At 39.5% G+C, this 18727-nt stretch overlaps 6 protein-coding genes across 10 annotated transcripts; 3 read left to right on the forward strand and 3 right to left on the reverse strand.

Annotated features, from left to right (window-relative positions):
* Positions 1-303: 303 nt before the first annotated feature.
* Positions 304-3161, forward strand: LOC9325964 (serine--tRNA ligase, chloroplastic/mitochondrial). 4 transcript variants are annotated; one of them, XM_021011312.1, is made up of 10 exons: positions 304-590; positions 669-814; positions 989-1082; positions 1158-1306; positions 1400-1492; positions 1765-1944; positions 2030-2196; positions 2302-2436; positions 2513-2605; positions 2723-2834. In XM_021011312.1, the coding sequence occupies exons 1-10, from the start codon at positions 389-391 to the stop codon at positions 2832-2834; spliced, it is 1371 nt and encodes a 456-aa protein (XP_020866971.1). In that variant the 5' UTR covers positions 304-388. The 4 variants fall into 4 exon arrangements, with proteins under 4 accessions (XP_020866971.1, XP_020866969.1, XP_020866968.1 ...); XM_021011310.1 differs by having other exon boundaries at positions 308-590; positions 1858-1944; positions 2513-2606; positions 2699-3161; XM_021011309.1 differs by having other exon boundaries at positions 309-590; positions 2513-2606; positions 2699-3161.
* Positions 3162-4158: 997 nt separating this feature from the next.
* LOC9325965 (GPI mannosyltransferase 2) lies at positions 4159-7082 on the reverse strand. Of its 2 annotated transcripts, XM_021011314.1 has the most exons (8): positions 6398-7082; positions 6208-6313; positions 5980-6072; positions 5672-5867; positions 5133-5311; positions 4812-5041; positions 4560-4735; positions 4159-4456 (listed from the first exon to the last, which is right to left on the reverse strand). In XM_021011314.1, exons 1-8 carry the CDS (start codon positions 6735-6737, stop codon positions 4292-4294), a joined length of 1485 nt encoding a protein of 494 aa, XP_020866973.1. In that variant the 5' UTR covers positions 6738-7082; the 3' UTR covers positions 4159-4291. The 2 variants fall into 2 exon arrangements, with proteins under 2 accessions (XP_020866973.1, XP_020866974.1); XM_021011315.1 differs by lacking the exon at positions 6208-6313 and having other exon boundaries at positions 5980-6050; positions 6398-6541.
* A 217-nt stretch (positions 7083-7299) lies between these two features.
* LOC9328722 (25.3 kDa vesicle transport protein) lies at positions 7300-9600 on the forward strand. The gene is made up of 6 exons (XM_002889855.2): positions 7300-7423; positions 8032-8252; positions 8542-8702; positions 8794-8940; positions 9083-9159; positions 9263-9600. Exons 2-6 carry the CDS (start codon positions 8065-8067, stop codon positions 9344-9346), a joined length of 657 nt encoding a protein of 218 aa, XP_002889901.1. The 5' UTR covers positions 7300-7423; positions 8032-8064; the 3' UTR covers positions 9347-9600.
* On the reverse strand, positions 9518-11182 carry LOC9325966 (pentatricopeptide repeat-containing protein At1g11900). Its single transcript, XM_002892614.2, has 2 exons — positions 11040-11182; positions 9518-10706 (listed from the first exon to the last, which is right to left on the reverse strand). Exons 1-2 carry the CDS (start codon positions 11097-11099, stop codon positions 9663-9665), a joined length of 1104 nt encoding a protein of 367 aa, XP_002892660.1. The 5' UTR covers positions 11100-11182; the 3' UTR covers positions 9518-9662.
* A 66-nt stretch (positions 11183-11248) lies between these two features.
* Positions 11249-12753, forward strand: LOC9328723. Its single transcript, XM_002889856.2, has 2 exons — positions 11249-11683; positions 12090-12753. Exons 1-2 carry the CDS (start codon positions 11260-11262, stop codon positions 12470-12472), a joined length of 807 nt encoding a protein of 268 aa, XP_002889902.2. The 5' UTR covers positions 11249-11259; the 3' UTR covers positions 12473-12753.
* Positions 12754-13110: 357 nt separating this feature from the next.
* On the reverse strand, positions 13111-17257 carry LOC9325967 (aspartic proteinase A1). Its single transcript, XM_021011313.1, has 14 exons — positions 17148-17257; positions 15799-16151; positions 15655-15715; positions 15380-15474; positions 15175-15287; positions 14922-15090; positions 14797-14836; positions 14630-14694; positions 14414-14527; positions 14248-14312; positions 13945-14101; positions 13725-13844; positions 13542-13630; positions 13111-13455 (listed from the first exon to the last, which is right to left on the reverse strand). The coding sequence occupies exons 2-14, from the start codon at positions 16144-16146 to the stop codon at positions 13371-13373; spliced, it is 1521 nt and encodes a 506-aa protein (XP_020866972.1). The 5' UTR covers positions 16147-16151; positions 17148-17257; the 3' UTR covers positions 13111-13370.
* Positions 17258-18727: the final 1470 nt, after the last annotated feature.

Raw genomic sequence — 18727 nt, forward strand, 5'->3', positions numbered from 1 at the left:
TCGAGTGACGCTTGGAACGAAACTAATATTACATGTTGTGGTTTCGGACCTGGGGGGATTACGGGCTTTGGCCCAAAACCTCCTGGTATTCAAAAAAAAAAGAAAAAACATAAGATCATTTCATCAAACTCCACAGCCTAAGTAACAAAATTCGTAAAACGTTGTCGTTCGGATAGAGGAAATGTCAACACTGAATCAGAAAGACGTGACACGTCAAACCTGGTAACAGGTAGACCTTCGTGTAGCGGATTAGTAACTTCTGCTGACACGTCATCTCGCCGCCGGGCCATGTTATACAGTTCAAAACGACAACGTTTAAATATCAATCCGCAAAACAGAAGAAGATAAACTAAATCAAGACGTCGTCGTCGGCAGAGAAGCTCCGGCGATGAGTTTACACAAATTGAGACTCGCTGCAGTTCCTATAACCTTCTCTTCTCGTCTCTTCTTCCTCAAGCCATTTCCCAATACTCTAACCCTAGGTTTGTTTTCCCGCCACCTTCAACCCCATAAGCCTCTCCTAGTCAGGGCTTTCTCCGCTTCCGCCGCCGTAGAGGATATTCCGGCCACGCAGGCCTCAGATTCCTCTGGTATTCCTGTTTATCTCGTCAAAATCCGTCATTGTTTTTGAATGTGTCTGATTCGTTTCGTGTTTTTTTTTTGAGTAGCGAGGCCTCAGTGGAAAGCAGCGATTGATTTCAAATGGATAAGAGATAATAAGGAAGCAGTCGAAATCAACATCAAGAACAGAAATTCGAATGCTAATTTGGAAGCAGTGCTTGAGCTTTACGAGAACATGGTCAATCTCCAAAAGGTTATCTAATCTTCTACTCAAAAGAAATGTTCAAGTAGCAAAAAGCTTCTTGTTTTGAAAGTTTCTGGATAGTTTTAGTGAAATGTTTATCTAGTCTGTGGCTAGATTTGAGAGATTGAATTAAATTTTGTTTCTTTCCTCTCGGTTCAGCTAATCAATGATTGCAGATAGCAGGAAGTTGAGCAGCTTCGTGAGGAAAGAAACAACGTTGCCAAGAAGATGAAAGGGAAGCTGGAACCATCACAACGTGAGACACTCGTAGAAGAAGGTATACGAGGATTCTATTTTGTTTGTGGGTCTGTGTTTCTTTACTAAAAGATAACAGAGCGCTTTTTGTCTTCAGGTAAAAATCTTAAGGAAAGTCTTGTAACTCTGGAGGAAGACCTTGTGAAGCTAAAAGATGAGCTGCAACATGTGGCGCAGTCTATACCAAATATGACTCACCCTGATGTTCCTGTTGGAGGAGAGGATTCGTCGGCAATTAGAAAGGAGGTAGTTAGTTTGGTCTCCTTGAATTATTGCGTTGGCTATGGCTTTTTGCTGTCAAAGGCCCCTTCAAAAAAGATTTCATTGTTTTCTTTCTAGGTTGGTAGTCCACGTGAGTTTAGTTTTCCAATCAAGGATCATCTTCAGCTTGGGAAGGATCTTGATCTCATTGACTTTGACTCTGCTGCAGAGGTATACGCTTTGACTTATTCATAGGTACCAAACCACATTTTATAGGTTCTCGGATCAGCGTTGGCTTCTGCCTAGCTACTGGTTTTGTTTTTATATGATCAATTGTATTTAGACTGAACATTATTAGTTCAATTAGTAGAGTTTACTTGAGTGGGTGAATGATCACCTCCTTCTATAAACCATTAGATTGATGACCACATTTTCCTTTATCCGGTATATTAAGTTAAGAAGATGGGGTGAGTAACTTCCTTCTTGTTTTTACACTCATGCAGGTAAGTGGTTCAAAATTCTTCTATTTGAAAAATGAGGCAGTTTTATTGGAGATGGCGCTCCTTAATTGGACACTATCACAAGTCATGAAGCAGGGTTTTACTCCCCTAACGACCCCTGAAATCGTGAGATCTGCTATTGTTGAAAAATGCGGTTTCCAACCTCGTGGAGATAATACTCAGGTTTCTGCAATACTTGTGCGATGGCTCTGTTTGATAAGTTAACATTGTTGTTTGTTGCCAATCGTGCTTCCATTCTTTTGGATAGGTTTATTCTATAGATGGAACTGACCAATGTCTCATTGGTACCGCTGAAATTCCAGTAGGAGGAATCCACATGGACTCTATTCTTCTTGAATCGGTATTACCTTTGAAATATATAGCGTTCTCTCATTGCTTCCGTACTGAAGCGGGTGCAGCTGGCGCTGCCACAAAGTAAGCTAGAAGAAAGGGTTTTAGTCTTTGTGTGTGTTTTTGGCTTCTTTAATTTAATATATACATAGGTGTACTAAAACTCAGTACTTTCTTGATTTCGTGCAGAGGTCTTTACCGAGTTCATCAGTTCAACAAAGCAGAAATGTTTGTCATATGCCGACCTGAAGATAGTGAATCCTTCCACCAAGAACTCATTCAGATTGAAGAAGATTTGTTCACTTCCCTAGGATTACACTTCAAGTAAGAAACTAAATTTTGAACCCGATTTTCTCTCACAGAGTTTTTGTCTTCCGGAAATCTAAATTTATCTTTGCAGAACATTGGATATGGCCACAGCGGATTTAGGCGCTCCAGCTTACCGCAAGTTTGACGTTGAAGCATGGATGCCCGGTTTAGGACGATTTGGCGAGGTAAAAGAACAAACTCTTATTTATTTGTGTCAGAGCACTAGAACCAAATCTTAGTTTCTTCTTTGAGCTTGCTGTTTTAACTTCTGAACTAGATATCAAGCGCATCAAACTGCACGGATTACCAAAGTCGGAGACTGGGAATCCGTTACCGCCCATCTGAACCACCTCAGACGGGTCCTAAGAAAGGCAAAGCGAATCTTCCAGCTACGAAGTTCGTCCACACTCTAAACGCAACGGCCTGTGCCATCCCGAGGATGATGGTGTGTTTACTGGAGAATTACCAGCAAGAAGATGGAGCTGTGGTGATCCCTGAGCCCCTTAGGCCTTTCATGGGTGGCATTGAACTCATCAAACCCAAGCTCAAGTAGTTTTTTTATAGTTAGATCTTTGCAATTCTTGCTGTTATTCCTCTTGTACTTGAGATTTGTTCATTATACACTTTCACAAGAGCTGAATTTTGTTGTGTTCTTTTCTCAAAACATACAATTTATAGTTTATATCATCATAACCGAATGTTCTTTGATTCAATAATAATGGAAGGGAAATATACATTAACAGATTTTCCTTTCTTAGATGGTATTTCTTCTTTGGCTTGGCAATTGTGAATGTTGACGAATTTGGGAACGATAGTATTTGCCTATCTGAATATGGTGGTTGATAGAAACAAATTATTGGTTTCAGTAGAGATTATTAAGGTCAACTTTAATTGAACCAAAAAGAAGGTTTATACGCTGATTGCAAACCCAAATTATTTTGGGATAAAATGTTGAACTGGGGAATTGTAGGGCTTTACCCCGAAGGGAGCCCTTCCAGAAATTCTCGAAGGCCCAAGACAAGCTTAGGCCTAGGAGGGGGTTTGGAAATAGTTTTCAACCAGCAATAGACGCGCCTCGGTTAAGACCTCATTAGCTGCGTCATTGCCCCAAGCGCAAGAATGCTTTTCAAACAACCAAAGCCTCTTTCTTTTATAGTCACACAATTCCCATCAACTTATACCTCTTTCCGATGTGGGACTCTGTAACTAAACTAAATAGTTCAGAAAACTTCAATTATGCCGACAATAAAAGACCAGCACGTTGGGTAATTATGCCAACAAGATAAATTACCATTTTATTATTGGAATCATGAAAGATTAAGACTAATGATGGTAGGGGCTGCGCGAACGCAAACCCCCTCTGCCACAAATAATGACATAGGCTCTTCCTCATGGGAAGACCTTAAGCTAAGCACCCCGGACTAATGTGCAATGCCGGTCACTAGCCTAGGCCACTCGTCTTCTTGATCACGAGTTGACCCCGTCCAGGTAAGTGGTTTGCTTGATCCAGCCACTTCTGTATTTATATTCCTGTAGTCCGAGTCATTGTTTCTAAGCTAAGCGATGTGGGATAATTATCATTGGAACACATCCTGCCGTTCGAAGTTACTGGTATCCAACAACGTGCTGGTCTCTTACACATGAGGTTATGTGTAATACACATGGGCTGGACATTCTCTATCTAGGGCCCAATCAAATGTCTCGTAGTTGTTAGTTGTATAAAGAAAGAATCAAAACAACAAGAGTAAACACCACACCCTTCATTGATCTAATCTAACTAGTTTTTACAGTGAAACAGTCGCCTCAGTGTCACATCTTTTACAAAACAGACCAAAAGAACATATCAAATGACGCTGAGAAAACCATTAGATCAAGTGAAGGGATAAAAGTTTGAGAAGAGCAAAGTGCCAAGAAGGATATAGGCTGCACAATAGGACCATATCAAGTATCCCCATTTACTATGTTCTGGAGATGCAATCAAAGACGATGCAAACCAGTAAAGTGGAGGGCTTGCCGACAAGAACCGTGTTGCAACCTGTAATTACCACACCACAAACGTGAGCACAGTCTCACTAAAACCTTAATCTTATCTACAATTATGTATATTATTTTCTGTTTATGCCATTGAGGATTGTAACCTGAACATGCATGATGAAGAATGCCGTGGTTGCCATCAAACCCAAGTGTACAATAAATGGGAAAACGTCAGCTGAAAAGTATCCTGATTTTTCTGGAGAGTTGGATGCCGCAGCCACTTTGGTCACAGTCACATCCTTCTTACTGCTGGGTTTCCGCTGTCTGATGTCACGGTTTCCTACTCAGGAAAATAAAGAGGATCCATCAAAGTTTAATTTTGGAACTATTATATAACGTAAAGAAGAAAATGATACCTTCATTTGTTGAAGTTTTAACATTTGGTTTAACTGCATCCTTCAGAGAATAAAGCCCTGCAACAGATCTCTTTTCTTTCTCGGTAGCTTGAAAACCCAGCGAAATGAAGAGCTCAGGCCGAGACTTCATGTAACTCATAATCGAACAAACAGCTAAAGAAAGAATTGGGGATGCGAGCAGAAAGTTTGGGAGCTGCTTAAACTGAAAGTATTTTAGGAAACCTACTCCCCTGTCAGAAACAAGAAAATAAAGGCTCGAAATCAAATATAAGAAAGAAAACTTGCAAGAACAAGAAAAGGGTTTTTGTTCAAATTACTTACCAATAATGACTTTGAATGAAGTTGTACAGCAAAGGTATCCTTCCTTTGCACCAAGGCCTCATTTCATCAAGTGTACGTCCATGACAAAGGTTATAGTATCCGTATGCTTGAAACGCGACAAAAGGAAGACAAATGCATACGCATCTAAGAAATCCAGCAACCAAAACCTGCATAGCCAACTGGGTAGCGAGACAAATCATTATGGCTACCATACCTTCCAGAGTTGAAAGCAAGTTAAAGAGATGGGCTTTAATCTTTCAGAGATTACATGATTAACCAAGCAGCTGCGATTTGAGACATACTAAATCAAGAAACTCTTCCATTGCAACCTTAAACTAAAGAGCATCTCAGCAAAACAGTAAAGTGAGACTCCACTAAAACAAAATGAATAACAAAGTAACTGAAAAGATTGTTCGAATTAATTCTTTTCTCTTGTAGAAGGATCTAAAGTGTAGGAAATAGAATGATCCAGATTAAAAATCCGGTTTTTGAATCGCAGTCATAATTTCTGAAATTTGAATGAAATACTTATAACTTACATACGTGCGCCTTTTCTGATATAAAGCTTCATATGCTCGATGCATTGTCTGGAAACAGATATAACCAGCATTAAGAACTCCATTAGACCTTGCACAACCAGAGAGTGCAAGCCAGAGAACGGCTACATTGCTTGTACCAGATAACAAGTGATACACGCCTCCAATTGAAAAAAGAGCATATAGACTCTCTGAATATCTGGAAGTCACAAAGAAACAATTTTGGTCTTCAGTTAGTTACCATTCTGATAAGATTGAACATTTTTACTTTCAGTAAATGAATTTATGAGATCATTGCTTGAATACATTACATTGACGAATAGAATATGGATGCCGGATTGAAACAGAACACAATCGAAGCTCTGAATGATGCTTCAGAGTCCTTCAAGATAATAACTGAAAGCCTGTTAGCAACGACTGGTGTAAGACACTCAAAATGGTGAATAGCAAACACCATTAGCTTGTAGAGCTCAAAAGACTCATGACTTGACTTATTTCGAGACACAATAATGGATTTTGGATGAATGTCAATGAAGTACCTGAATAGATAGATAGCAGCTAATATGAAGGCTAAGTTGCTGACAATGTAACCAGACAACACCATCACAGCTCGAAGACCAATCAATGGAACCAAAGGCGCAAAAACTGAATCCAAAAAGAATAAAAAAACTATGGAAATGATACAACCAAAGTAAGGAATCAAGTGGGTAGATATCTAAATTCCAAAACCTGTGCGAGAGAAAAGCGAGATGAAGAAGGGAAGCAGAGGCAAGAAGGCGTAAGTCTGCTCATACTCATAGCCACACTCGGTGATTCGGAGAAAGTAGACACTGTCCCAAACAACGCTGTTTTCAAGGGATCTCGAAGTTGCATTGGCTACTAGAAATGGAGGAGAATCTTCTTTGTGATACAAGCAAGGAGGATTTAGTGCAGCGGATGTATCGTACGGTTGGAGTAAGCTCCGCCACAAAATGGTTAAGAAGAGAACGAGAAGTCGCGAGAAGATGGCGTATTTTATCAAGACGGTTTCTTTCCTTGATTTCGAGCTTGATTCCATAGAAATGGCCATTGATCACGAGCTCGTATTCGAGAATAAAAAGTCCTCGCTTTGCTAAACTCGAACAAAACTTGAAGACAAATCTAATTGAATAAACAAACGTAACATTTCGATTGAAGTCGGAGAAAGAAATTAGAGACGGAAATCGGCGGCAGATGGTTCTCGATTGCAAGAATCCGGCGACGAAAAGCTGACGATTTGTGATTTTGAGCTGAGAAGAGAAGAAACTGAAGAAGAAATGCTCGTCGGAGAAGAAAGAAGCTGTGATTTGATTTGATTCAATTTAATTCATAACCGGCCGGTCAATCAGTAGGGAAAGTCATCGGTTTAGCCAATTGTTACGGTTTTTTCCGGGTCATTAAGGTGCTTTGATCGGTTCGATCCAGTTTGAAAACGCTCAAGGAATATGTAGCGTTTGTGAGGCTAAATTAAACGCGCCACGTCATCAAGACATGTCAACAAAATGCGTCATAAGCCCAATCACGTGAGGCCTGGTAATCGCAAAACGTAGATCGTCATAAATTAAATTTCGAACAGACAAAAAAAGAAAAGAAAATCAATAAATATTAATTTATCCCTCTTTGATTGATAAACCCTTTAATTAAAAAAAAAAATTACTTCTCTTTCCTTGGATCATCGTCTTCCTCTGGTTCTCAGATCTTTGAATCGAGAAGAACCAATTTTAAAGCTCGTTTCAGGTTTGTCTAAATCTATGCTCAAGTCTAATTTTACGTTATACATCTATATAGCTTGGAGATTTTTGCTCAATTTTGCGATTTTTCTGAGATTTGCTTCCGTTTGGGATCGGAACTTTGAGTAATCTGAAAATAATTACCTTGGTGTGTAGCTCTTGGATCAATTTTCCGTTTGATATCAGATCTTTGATTTTTTCCGTAGATTATGATTATGAATGTGGATTATGCGGAAATTCGTTTTAAACTCTGGATTTGATGGTGATAAATCTTGGTGGTGAATTGTCACAATGTAGAAAACGGAAGCTTTTGATGATAGAATTTTGTTTGAGGTTGATGTTCTCTGCTAAATTTGAATCTCACGTTTGAATAGTTCGTCATGTTCAATATCTGAATTGCAAATAGGGATAAAGCTATTTCGAACTCTCATTGTTGAAATATCAAAATAATTCATCTTCTTTGACTATTGTGTGTTCTTACAGAACCTAAGTTTTAGGCATCTGTAGTTCAATTACTTGCCTTACATGTTCTGTCTTGATAATAAAGATTGGTTTTTGTGATTTTAGTGAGTTGCAGGATTCATAGTCTTGTTTTGAAAATTGTGATTATTGCAGTGAATTTATTATTGGAGAAGATTTAAGGCAAAGATGGTGAAAATGACATTGATAGCTCGTGTTACTGACGGGTTGCCTCTAGCAGAGGGGCTCGATGATGGACGCGACTTACCAGATTCAGATATGTATAAGCAACAGGTCAAAGCTTTGTTCAAGAATCTTTCCAGAGGTCAAAATGAGGCTTCAAGAATGTCGGTTGAAACTGGCCCCTATGTTTTCCAGTATCCTTAATATCTACTTTTTCTTTGTTCCTTATTAGTTCATTTTCTGCTTGCAAAAGTTTGTTGATTTATAGACATAGTCCCGCTTTAAAGAAATTTGGTAGGTAATTCACCTCATTAGAACTTTTGACAGCCTCGTAGATTTGCACCAGTGTCTGGCTTATGACACGTTTCAATCCTCTTGCATTATGTTTGAAATCTTCTTTTTTCACATTTCTATGCTTTTAACTTGAAACTAAGGTGAAAGAAAGAACCAAAAATCTATGCTTCCTTAACCAGAAAACTCCAGTTACATCATCGAAGGACGTGTTTGCTACTTGACAATGTGTGACCGCTCTTACCCAAAGAAACTCGCTTTCCAATACCTGGAAGATCTCAAGAATGAATTTGAACGTGTCAATGGACCTAACATTGAAACAGCTGCTCGGCCTTATGCCTTTATTAAATTTGGTATGGGTAGTGTAGATTTTCTTCTGTATTCAGTATCTTGGAAACATACCTTCCTGGATTCACTCTTTTTTCCCCTTTACGTTTTTTGTAGATACATTCATACAGAAAACCAAGAAACTGTACCAAGACACTCGTACACAACGAAATATTGCCAAGTTGAATGATGAACTCTATGAGGTTCATCAAATAATGACGCGGAATGTGCAAGAAGTCTTAGGTGTTGGTGAAAAGCTGGACCGTAAGTCCCATCCAGTACTTTTCCTATGATAATGGATTAAGCTTTTAGGAAACGGAGAAATAGGACACTAGTTTTGCGTTTGTTATAATCAGCTGAGCAATATGCTTATCATGTACTCCTGTTCTTGTTTTTCTTAATGCAGAGGTGAGCGAGATGTCGAGCCGGTTAACATCTGAATCTCGTATATATGCTGATAAGGCTAAAGATTTGAACCGTCAGGTGAGTTTGATTGCATATTACCTTATATTACACAACGCAGTATCGATACACGGTTATAAGATAGTTTGCATGTGGTTCTGAAACATTGAATTTGGTTAAACAGGCTTTGATCCGGAAATGGGCACCAGTCGCAATTGTCTTCGGTGTAGTCTTCCTCCTTTTCTGGGTCAAGACCAAGCTATGGTAAAAAAAAAAAGAAACCTAAGAGGCTATTTTCGTTTGCCAGACATATATCGACCTCAGCGACCGCCGGCTCAAGTCTCAGATTCTGGCACCCAAAATATCTTCTTTCTTTCAAAGAGAAACTTTGACACATTTTGTACTTCTGTAGTATGCAAACTTTATGAGACTGGTTATATTATCATCCCTTATACTCTTCAAACCTTCATTGTCATTTTCTCAGGCTTCTTTAAATTGAATTAGAACCACAATTGAATCAAACCGGATTGTGTTTGCATTCATACACATTTCTAACAGAATCTAAACAGTCTAAACAGGCTATTCTATCGTCTATGTGACCTCAAGTGTCTCTTGAAATCTTGTGGACCAGCCAAATCTAATGAGGAAGTGTTCTTCAACTCATCTGAAAGCTGCAATGCCCCCTGAAAATCTCCTGACTTCTTCAGACAATCGATTAAAGCACGGTAGACATAAACCGATGGTCGAATCTGTCTCTGTTTCATCTCGTCGAAAAGCCTCAACGATTCCTTTGTGTTCCCAGATCGACCCAAACTGTCTATCACTGCTGTATAACTTAGCAAATCCGGTTCAATTCCACGCAGAACCATTTCATTGTATATCACCAAACACATATCGAATCTACAAGCTTTCCTCATCCCGTTTAACACCGTGTTGTATGTAATGATGTTTACGGATACATCGCAATCTTCCTTCATCGTTGACAATACCCCCAACATCTCATTCACGAGGCCAGCTCGTCCCAAGATATCCAAAACCGAGTTGTATGTGATCACATCTGGTTTACATTCCCACTCTTTCATCTGCTTAAGTATCATAAGAACCTTATCAATCTGTCTCGTTTCAGCAAATGCAAGGATGATTCTGTTCATTACTATTAACCTATACGGAAGTGAAGACTCCGATATTTCTTTAACAAGACTCGTCAAATGCGTGCAATCATTGGTATTAATGAATGCTCTAGCAAGGTTGAGATAACAATCTGAACTCAATGGTTCCTTAACCGGCGAGATCAAGAGCTCTCTGAAAATTCTGCAAGAAAGCTTCATATCGTTCTTCTCACCCGCTCCTGCAAGTAGGTTCTTGAAAACCGAAATAGGCAAGCATATGTTCTTGTCTTGTAAGGACTGCCACAACTCATTAGCGGCAGATAGATTTCCATCTCTTGTATACTTCTCAACAAGATTCGTATAATCGACTTTGCTGATGATCTTCGAACCACTTTCACTATGGTTAACTATCTTCTTCAAGAGTTCTTCATCATCTTCTTCTCCTGTGTTTATCAAAGAGTGCATACCAGAGAACGAGCAGCTCCAGCTCAAATCAGCTGGAGCTAACATCATATGTTTCTGCAATGCCAATATATACAAAAAACCAAAGAATCAATTTTCCATACAACAATGAATCACCATCAATCATCAACTTCCACATTCAACTATGAACAATGTGAATCGAATTCATCCATCGAAAGATAAACTCACACATATAATCAGAAAACTTCGTAATCAAACACAAGCTAAATCGTGAAAGCTCCAAAACTACAAATGATCAGACTCGGAAGAGCAACAATGGTTCGAAATTTCGTATCTTCATCGAATCAAATGTTGATAAAAAAAACTCAATGAGGAGCCACAAATCAGAGAAGATAACGAGAAAGAGTTGGTGCTTTTTGGTATCCATACCATAGAAGTGAAGGAACCTCCATAGACGGGGATTCTCTTAACGATCGACCACTTCATCATCTTCCTCGGTAAAATCTATCTCCAGAGAGCTTGTGACATTTCAGGTTTTTGATTTCTGAGGGTGGGTTACGATTAACACATTAGTTAATATCGAGCCATTTTTTAACTCATCTCAAACCTCAGGGACTATTTAGATAAATATATAAAACTTTAAAAGCAAATGTTATTGACAGCTTTTATTAATTTCCTCACGACTTCAACTTTCCTTCTTAGTATTTTCCGACGGGGAAAGTTGTTCAAATCGCTGTTGAATTTTGATTTCTCGAAGACGATCACATTATCGCTTCTGAGATCAGAGAAGATGCAGCAATTACTGTTCGCGGTTGTTCTCTTCGAGGTTGTTGTGATAATGGCGCTTTCCTTTAAGACGCCGATGAGGAAGCTCTTGATCATGAGCTTGGATCGTTCGAAGCGTGGTCGTGGACCGGTGGTGATTCAGACGGTTTCAGCGACGGTTATTGTGCTTCTGGTGACGAGCGTGTATAATATGATGGCGATCCAGAAGCGTTGGATCGAAGACGGTGTAGTGAACCCTACAGATGAGGTTATTATGGCTAAGCATCTCCTTGAATCGACTCTTATGGGTAAGCTCCTTGGATCTGATTTCGCTCTTCCTCTCTCTCTCAGGTTTTACCAATTTTGTTTTAGTAATACTGTTTCTAGTGACATAATCGGAGATCTATAGATTGTTTTAGAAACTTGTGAGGTTGCAATCTCTTGAATGTTTGTGATCATTCTTCTGGATCTAATAGGTTGATAGTTGTATTTGAAGTTGCTAGTGTGATGGCTTAGCTCTTGAATTTTCGATTTATCACTGCTTTTGCTTCTCTGATTCAACCTAGTTCAATCAATTTGGCTGTGGAAGGTTCCATATAGTCAAGGGTTTTGTTATTTGAAATCGGCTTTTCAAGTTTGAGTTTGGTTTCTTTTGTTCCTTGGAAGTTTCTCTTCTGCTTTGGTAAACCTTAGTTGTGTGAGTTTTTCTTCCAGGTGGATTTCTTTTCCTTGGGCTAATGATAGACAGGCTGCATCATTACATGAGAGAACTACGCATAAGAAGGAAGAACATGGAAGTTATAAAGAAGGAAGGAGCATTGTTGGAAGGTGTAAAGGCCAGAGGTTTAGATGAAGTTAAAAACTTGATGGAAGAAATTACGTCGCTTCGGAAAAGGCAAGAGCAGCTGGACTCTGAGCTTGAGGCAAGATCTAAAGAAATTCGTACCGAGAGAACCAGTGCGGTTGCTCTACAGAAGCAATCTGAAGGGTTCCTTATTGAGTTTAACCGGTTGCTTGAGGAAAACCAGGTTCTGCGAGACCAATTGCACGCTGTGGATTCTAAACTTTCGCGTTCAAGCAGCAAAAAGAATACTTGAGAGACCCTACTCCAACACTTTAAACTTCTTTGCGATTCTGCCGTCTGAATAGGTTTGTTTCGAGTTTGATATCAGGAGCGTGTGGTTTGGTGTTATCACATCTTGTTAACATGGAAGATGATTGGGAAAGAACAGAGAATACAAAACAAGTATAGGTTTGCTTCTTGTTTAAGTGTTTAGCTAAAGTAGAAATTATCAATTCTTCTACTATAGGAAACTGTAACTCGTTGTAACTGGTCCATTTTGCAACAAAAAAAACTACTCGAATTGGTTCTTATTTCCTTCCGTATACATATACTGTCGCTGCAAAGTGGATTGTCATTACAATTTCTCATAATTTCAGACCTGTTCAAGCAGATAATTCAGAAATTCACCAAAGGATGCAAGCTTCATGTTGGGGTTGGGGAATTCGCCTTGGTCTTGACATATTAAGGTTTCAGAAAATTGGGTCTAGAACATTAAGGTCTATACAGCCTAAATGCATGTGCAACCTACATGCAGGATTTTTAGGTCCATCAAAGTAAGACATAAAGCCATTCTCATTTTATCAATGTGCCTTAAAAGTTATTGAAGTTACAACGTATGTTTTGGCGAAAGACGTTTTTACCGAACCATTTGATACGTAAGACAGAGTTAAGAAGCATGAACAGGGGAGGCAAGCTTGTTTATTAAAGTTTCACCATCGAACTTACTTAGCAGAGCCAGAAGGTATTTACAAAGCCAATGCCTTCAAAACTACAAAGGCCTTTTTTTCGTTAGGAAACCATAAAAGGATAAAAGTAGCTGTGCCACCATTTCTACTACGACTCAAAGTCTTCAACTCCAGAAAACATACAAACAACACTTGAGACACAGATTGTTCATACTAAAACCATACGCGAAACCAACCTGACCGTGTTTACGCTGCCTCTGCAAATCCGACCTGTTCGTTACCGAAGTCGAACACGGTGTGGTATTTGCCCATGAACACATCTCCCAAGATCCTGTCACATTTTTACCACCGTGCTTATGGTTAGAAAAAGAAAGAAAGAAGAAATTGTGCTGCAGAGTAATAGAGTCAAAGGTTTACCAGAGAGGTCCACGAGGTGGAGCAACATCGAGAGCAATAAAGCCACTGATGCACTGTGCCACAGGTCCCTCACCAACTTTCAGAACATACTGCTCACATCATACCAGCACCAACAGATTAGTAGATGGGGATAATATTCATTACATGATATGAGTCTTGTCTTAAATAGTTCAATATCAATACCTCTTCTGGAGCAAGATCAAATACTTTGCCTCCAATGGTGAGTGAAACAGTGGGCATCGTTGAGAGTTGAGCACAGTCAACTGCAGACTCTCCCATTGGGCTGGGAAGGCGTTCACATAGCTGTTAAGAAAACCCACAGAAGCAGCGATTACTAATCAGTAATCAGGACAACAATAACTATTGTTTCACAAAAAACTTGAAATAACAACTTATTGGTTACCTCGTTGACGTAGTTCAATATGCGTTCTTGAGTCATGTTCTGCCTCAACTGGCTCTGGATCCACACAACTGCCATCTCACATGCAGAGCACGCAGCATCTCCAACACCATTAGACAATTTGGAGTTTTCCTTGTCCACCACCGACTCAATGCCCATACTAGACAATTTTAAAAAAATTCATACTAAATATGAGCAGATCACACGGGAAAAAAACAGGCATTCCAAAATGAAGATCTTAACTTAATTGCAATGTCTACAGATTATAACTTCTATATACCATTAATGAGACCACTGGAACTTTACCTGACACCTCGGGTACCATCAAAAGTACACAGACCAATCTGCGAGCAGATTTTCTTTGGTTGGGTCTGCAACGCGCAAGGGGGTGAATGATAAGTCAAAATAATTTGCACAACATTTGATTTGTCAAACATATTTTATTAGCTAGTCCAATATTAAGCACACTAACCTCAGACAAAAGTAAATCTAAAATGGTCTGCCCGTATTGATCCACGACAGTCTTGCACTGCTGGCTAACAACTCCAGCTGCTCCAATAGCATGGTTTATCATGGTGATAATAGTCTACACAGGAAAAAAAAAAAAACAAAAATAGAAGTATTACTGCATATACTATTTAACAAATCATAACTCTATAAAGCTAAAGTCACTTCAATTCTTGCTTACCGTTGGACCTGCAAGCAAAGATGTACCAGAATCTGCTATCGCAGAACAGCCACTTTCACAGAACCCTGTATAACAGTAACTCAAACTTTAGAACCAGTTGTCACCAGTAACATGAATAGCAAAACCTTTTTGAATTTGAATGAGGCAAAAATCAATGTTACACATACCAGTGGGTGCACCGCCAATAAGAACATCACCCATATCAAACTATTACAAAAATATATAGCTTGAGTTAGATCGTCACTAGAAAACTTTATGAGGAACCCAGACAAAAAAGTGATGTATAACAAACCTGCCAGTAGCCTTTTTGTGTCACAGGAACATATGTATGTTTGCCCTTGAAATGATTTGGATCAACACCTCCAAATACAAGTTCACCACCTTCTTCTTCATCTGCATTACGGTTAAACCAAAATGAAAAAACTGGCTCCTTGATAAGGCCTTGCTTGAGCATGTTGTACCTGTAAAAAACAAGACACCTTGGCATTAACACTACAATAATGTAAAAAACTCAACCCAATCAAGAGAAGAAAGTGCAGGCATACCAAACAGGAGTGGCATTTCCAACAGAGATCTCTTGGAATCCAAGACCAAGGATACCATCAAACTTAGCTACAACAAATGTTATACCAGGCTCCTTGGTTGCCTCGATAAATTCCTGATGAGATAGACAAATTTTAAGAAGGAAGGTCAATGATGTAGCACAAATGCGTCGTAAGAGTGCTGAGTAGGGTAGGATAGATAGTTTACCTGATCCTTGACAACTAAATCGCCAACTGTGACGGCATCATTACTGAAAAAACCAGCAATTGCACCAGTGCCATAATGAATTGCGGCAGATTTTCCTGCACCAAAAACGAGCTAGTTAGTTATAACTTCACAGATCATATCAGCATTGATGTTTGCATCTTTGAACAATGGTGACAAAGATTCTCTGCACATTAACATGAATTCTAGAGGCTACATTGAGGGAACTGTAAAGTATCTACCAAATGCAGAAAGTTTAAAATAAAGAGAGAACAAACCATTCTTCTCATATGTGCTTGAACGAGAAGACTTGTATTTGGGATGCAAGAGACATGCAAGCTACATAAGGGACAGATCACAATTAGTTTTATTCTCAAAAGTATCTCAACCACAGCAGCAATTATAGTCCAGATGTTGCTTACCGAGAAATAGCATTTTGATGATGGCACCCAGAGGTTAGAGCTCCCAGTGTCAAAAACCACAGTGAACTTCTGAGGTGGAGTACCAATAGCGATCTCACCGTAGTACTGAGCATCCAGATAATTCTTAAGCACGACAACATCAGCATCTTCAGAATTTCCAAGGCTGTAAGCTCTCAGGGGCTTATCTTGCTTGGATTCGACGCGTGCTGCAAGCCGGTTTTTGGAATCCAACTTGAGTTTTTTGAGGCCAACTCTGAAGGTCCCGTCATTGCGCTCAGAAAAGGCAGAGAAAAACAGTAGGAATGAAACAATGAGTGAAAAAGCAACCGTTGTAGAGTAAATCTTCATTTTACCTATTCATTGACACCATAAACATAAAACAAAGGAAGTTAGAATCAAGCGACAATCAAGCTGAAAAAGCAGATGACCTACAAGACCCATACAAGTCAACCAATATACATATATTAATATCAGACAGTCCATATTGAATGCTGAAACATGAAATAAATTTGTAAAAGGTCTAAGTGACTAAAAATAGGCTTACTCAGTCCTCCTCAAACAGATAACGAAGGAAAATAATACACGCAACAAAATTGTACAATTTATTAGTTTACTTAGTCTCTCTCAATCAGCCACGAAGTACAAACGTGGAAGAAATAAACAAAGTAAAAACTCTCTTGACTTTGCAAATGATTAAGACTTATTTTGCTAGATAAAGCGATAAAACCTTGAAGTCAACATCTTTTTGACGAAATCAGAAAGCAAATACCCTGATACCAACAAAACCCCCTAAGAACCTTAAACCATTTCAACAAGGAGTAAATGGAAAGATTTGTTCAATCAGACAGGTAAATAAAAAAGGAAACAATCTCAATTGCATCAAAATTCACATGCACCAAGACACTGAAAATCGTGAAAATCGATCAAGCGACAACAATAAGAGCATAAAACTTCTTTTCTTCGTAATCAACGAAACATGATCACAACTACAATCGATAAATCTTTAAGTAAAACAGTCCGATTACATAATCAAACTAACCTAAAACCCCAGAAAAATTATACCACCGATGATAACACAACGACAAGTATAACCAAAATTAGCCACAAACAATACACAAATCACGGAAAAGAACAAAATATAAGCGAATCTACTCATCACATCATTCAAAAATAGTATCACCCAGATTCAAAATCGAAATTCGGCAACAAAAACCCATACCTAACTGCTCAGAAAACGATTTATGAACAAATCTACGAGTATTAAGGACAAATCTAAGAGAATCGACGACAAGCAATTGAGAAATCGTTGAGTTTCATAAGAGAGAGAGAGAGAGAGAGAGAGAGCTCACCAAAAGCTAAGCACCAGATTCTCAGAGAAATGAGGATTGTTGAAGAAAACGAGACGAGAGATAGTTTACATTTATTTGGGAAGAAAGAGATCACTGTGAGGAGAGATAATGCTAAATTAACCGCGCTGTCTCATAAATGACAATTACAGGTGGGGCCCACTGTATAATCCCGTCAAAAGAAAAAAAAGGAGAGATTTCGTGTAGGCTAATCTTTCGTTTTCAGCCGCTGGATCTCTCTGTAATGAACGACTGGATTTCATCGTTGACGGATGGATAGGAAAGCGTAACATATCAAGTTTTATAATTAGCGAATAATCATGTGTTTACCAACTTAGAGTAGACTACATGCTCTTTTAGATTCTGAACCGTTGGATTTAGATGACTTCAATTGAACGGTGTCAGTTGAAGAGCTCGCCTTATATGGATAATGACCAGTGTAATGTTTATATTGGGCATATAGGAAGCCCAATTTTAATCCAAATTGTTTTTTTTTTGTGCACCCAAATTTTATATCATAGCTAATCATCCTCAAAAGAGGGAAATGTTACAAAGGGAGGAGCCAAAGCAATTAAACTCCCAGAACCAGAAGCGAAGCAATACATAAAAGAAAAGCAGATAGAGAGATAGATCAAAGCAATCATAAACCCTAAGCAATAATCGTCATCGCGGAGTCCTTGAACCTTGATAACACTAGAGCGAAGAAGAGAGATGACACCTTGGACAACACAACACATATACAGTGCGATATTGCGCGTGATTGAAACTGCCACTAGGGCAACTAAATCAATCCTAAACTTGGCTGTCAGGAAAGAGGTGACAATGCACCAAACTGAAGAGCCGTTGAGATACAAACCAACAACTGTGGTTCTAGGTTGGGAACAACCTGGATCTGCCATAGACGTAGGCAGAGAAACGCCGGAGAAGTATCCGGTGATCAATCTTCGCCGAATTTGGGCGAAATCCGAACCAACAAAGGTGGTTTTGAACCAGAAGCAAACTGGACCAACCGGAGAAGTATCCGGTGTAGGCGGAGGAGAAAACCCGGAGAAGTATCCGGTGACCCGCTGAGTGAAGAAGTCGGAGATGGCGACGTGGTGACAAAGGGTGAGACGGGGGAAAATCGATTTGGTGGTGGTCACATGTGGTGAAAAGTGTACGGCAATAAGGCAGGCCAAAAAAATATGTTTGCATAACAAAACAAACTTGCAGCCCAACAAACTTAATGGGCCACAACAAACTCCAAGAGGCCTAAAGATGGGCCAAGCCCAGTTGAAACCCTTCCACCGAAATTGTAATGAAGGGATCTGACCTAATCCGAGCGAGGAGGATGACATGCGGCGGCGGCGGATGACGGAGTCGGAAATGAAATCGAACATGGAGAACGGGAGAAGGCAAAGCTCTCCATGAAGGGAGGTCGAGGAAACAACAACCACCGGCAAAACCCGGTTGAGTCGCTTACCGCCAGCGAAGTAGCTAGCGGTTCTTCCAAAGGGAGGTGGAGCACGTCGAACCGGTGAGCCAAGGATCTTCAAAGAAGAGGAGAAGCTGCTCGATCTGCAAACGACGAGACGCAACGGAGG

This window comes from Arabidopsis lyrata (assembly GCF_000004255.2).
Source record: "Arabidopsis lyrata subsp. lyrata unplaced genomic scaffold ARALYscaffold_1, whole genome shotgun sequence".
Lineage (NCBI taxonomy): Eukaryota > Viridiplantae > Streptophyta > Magnoliopsida > Brassicales > Brassicaceae > Arabidopsis > Arabidopsis lyrata.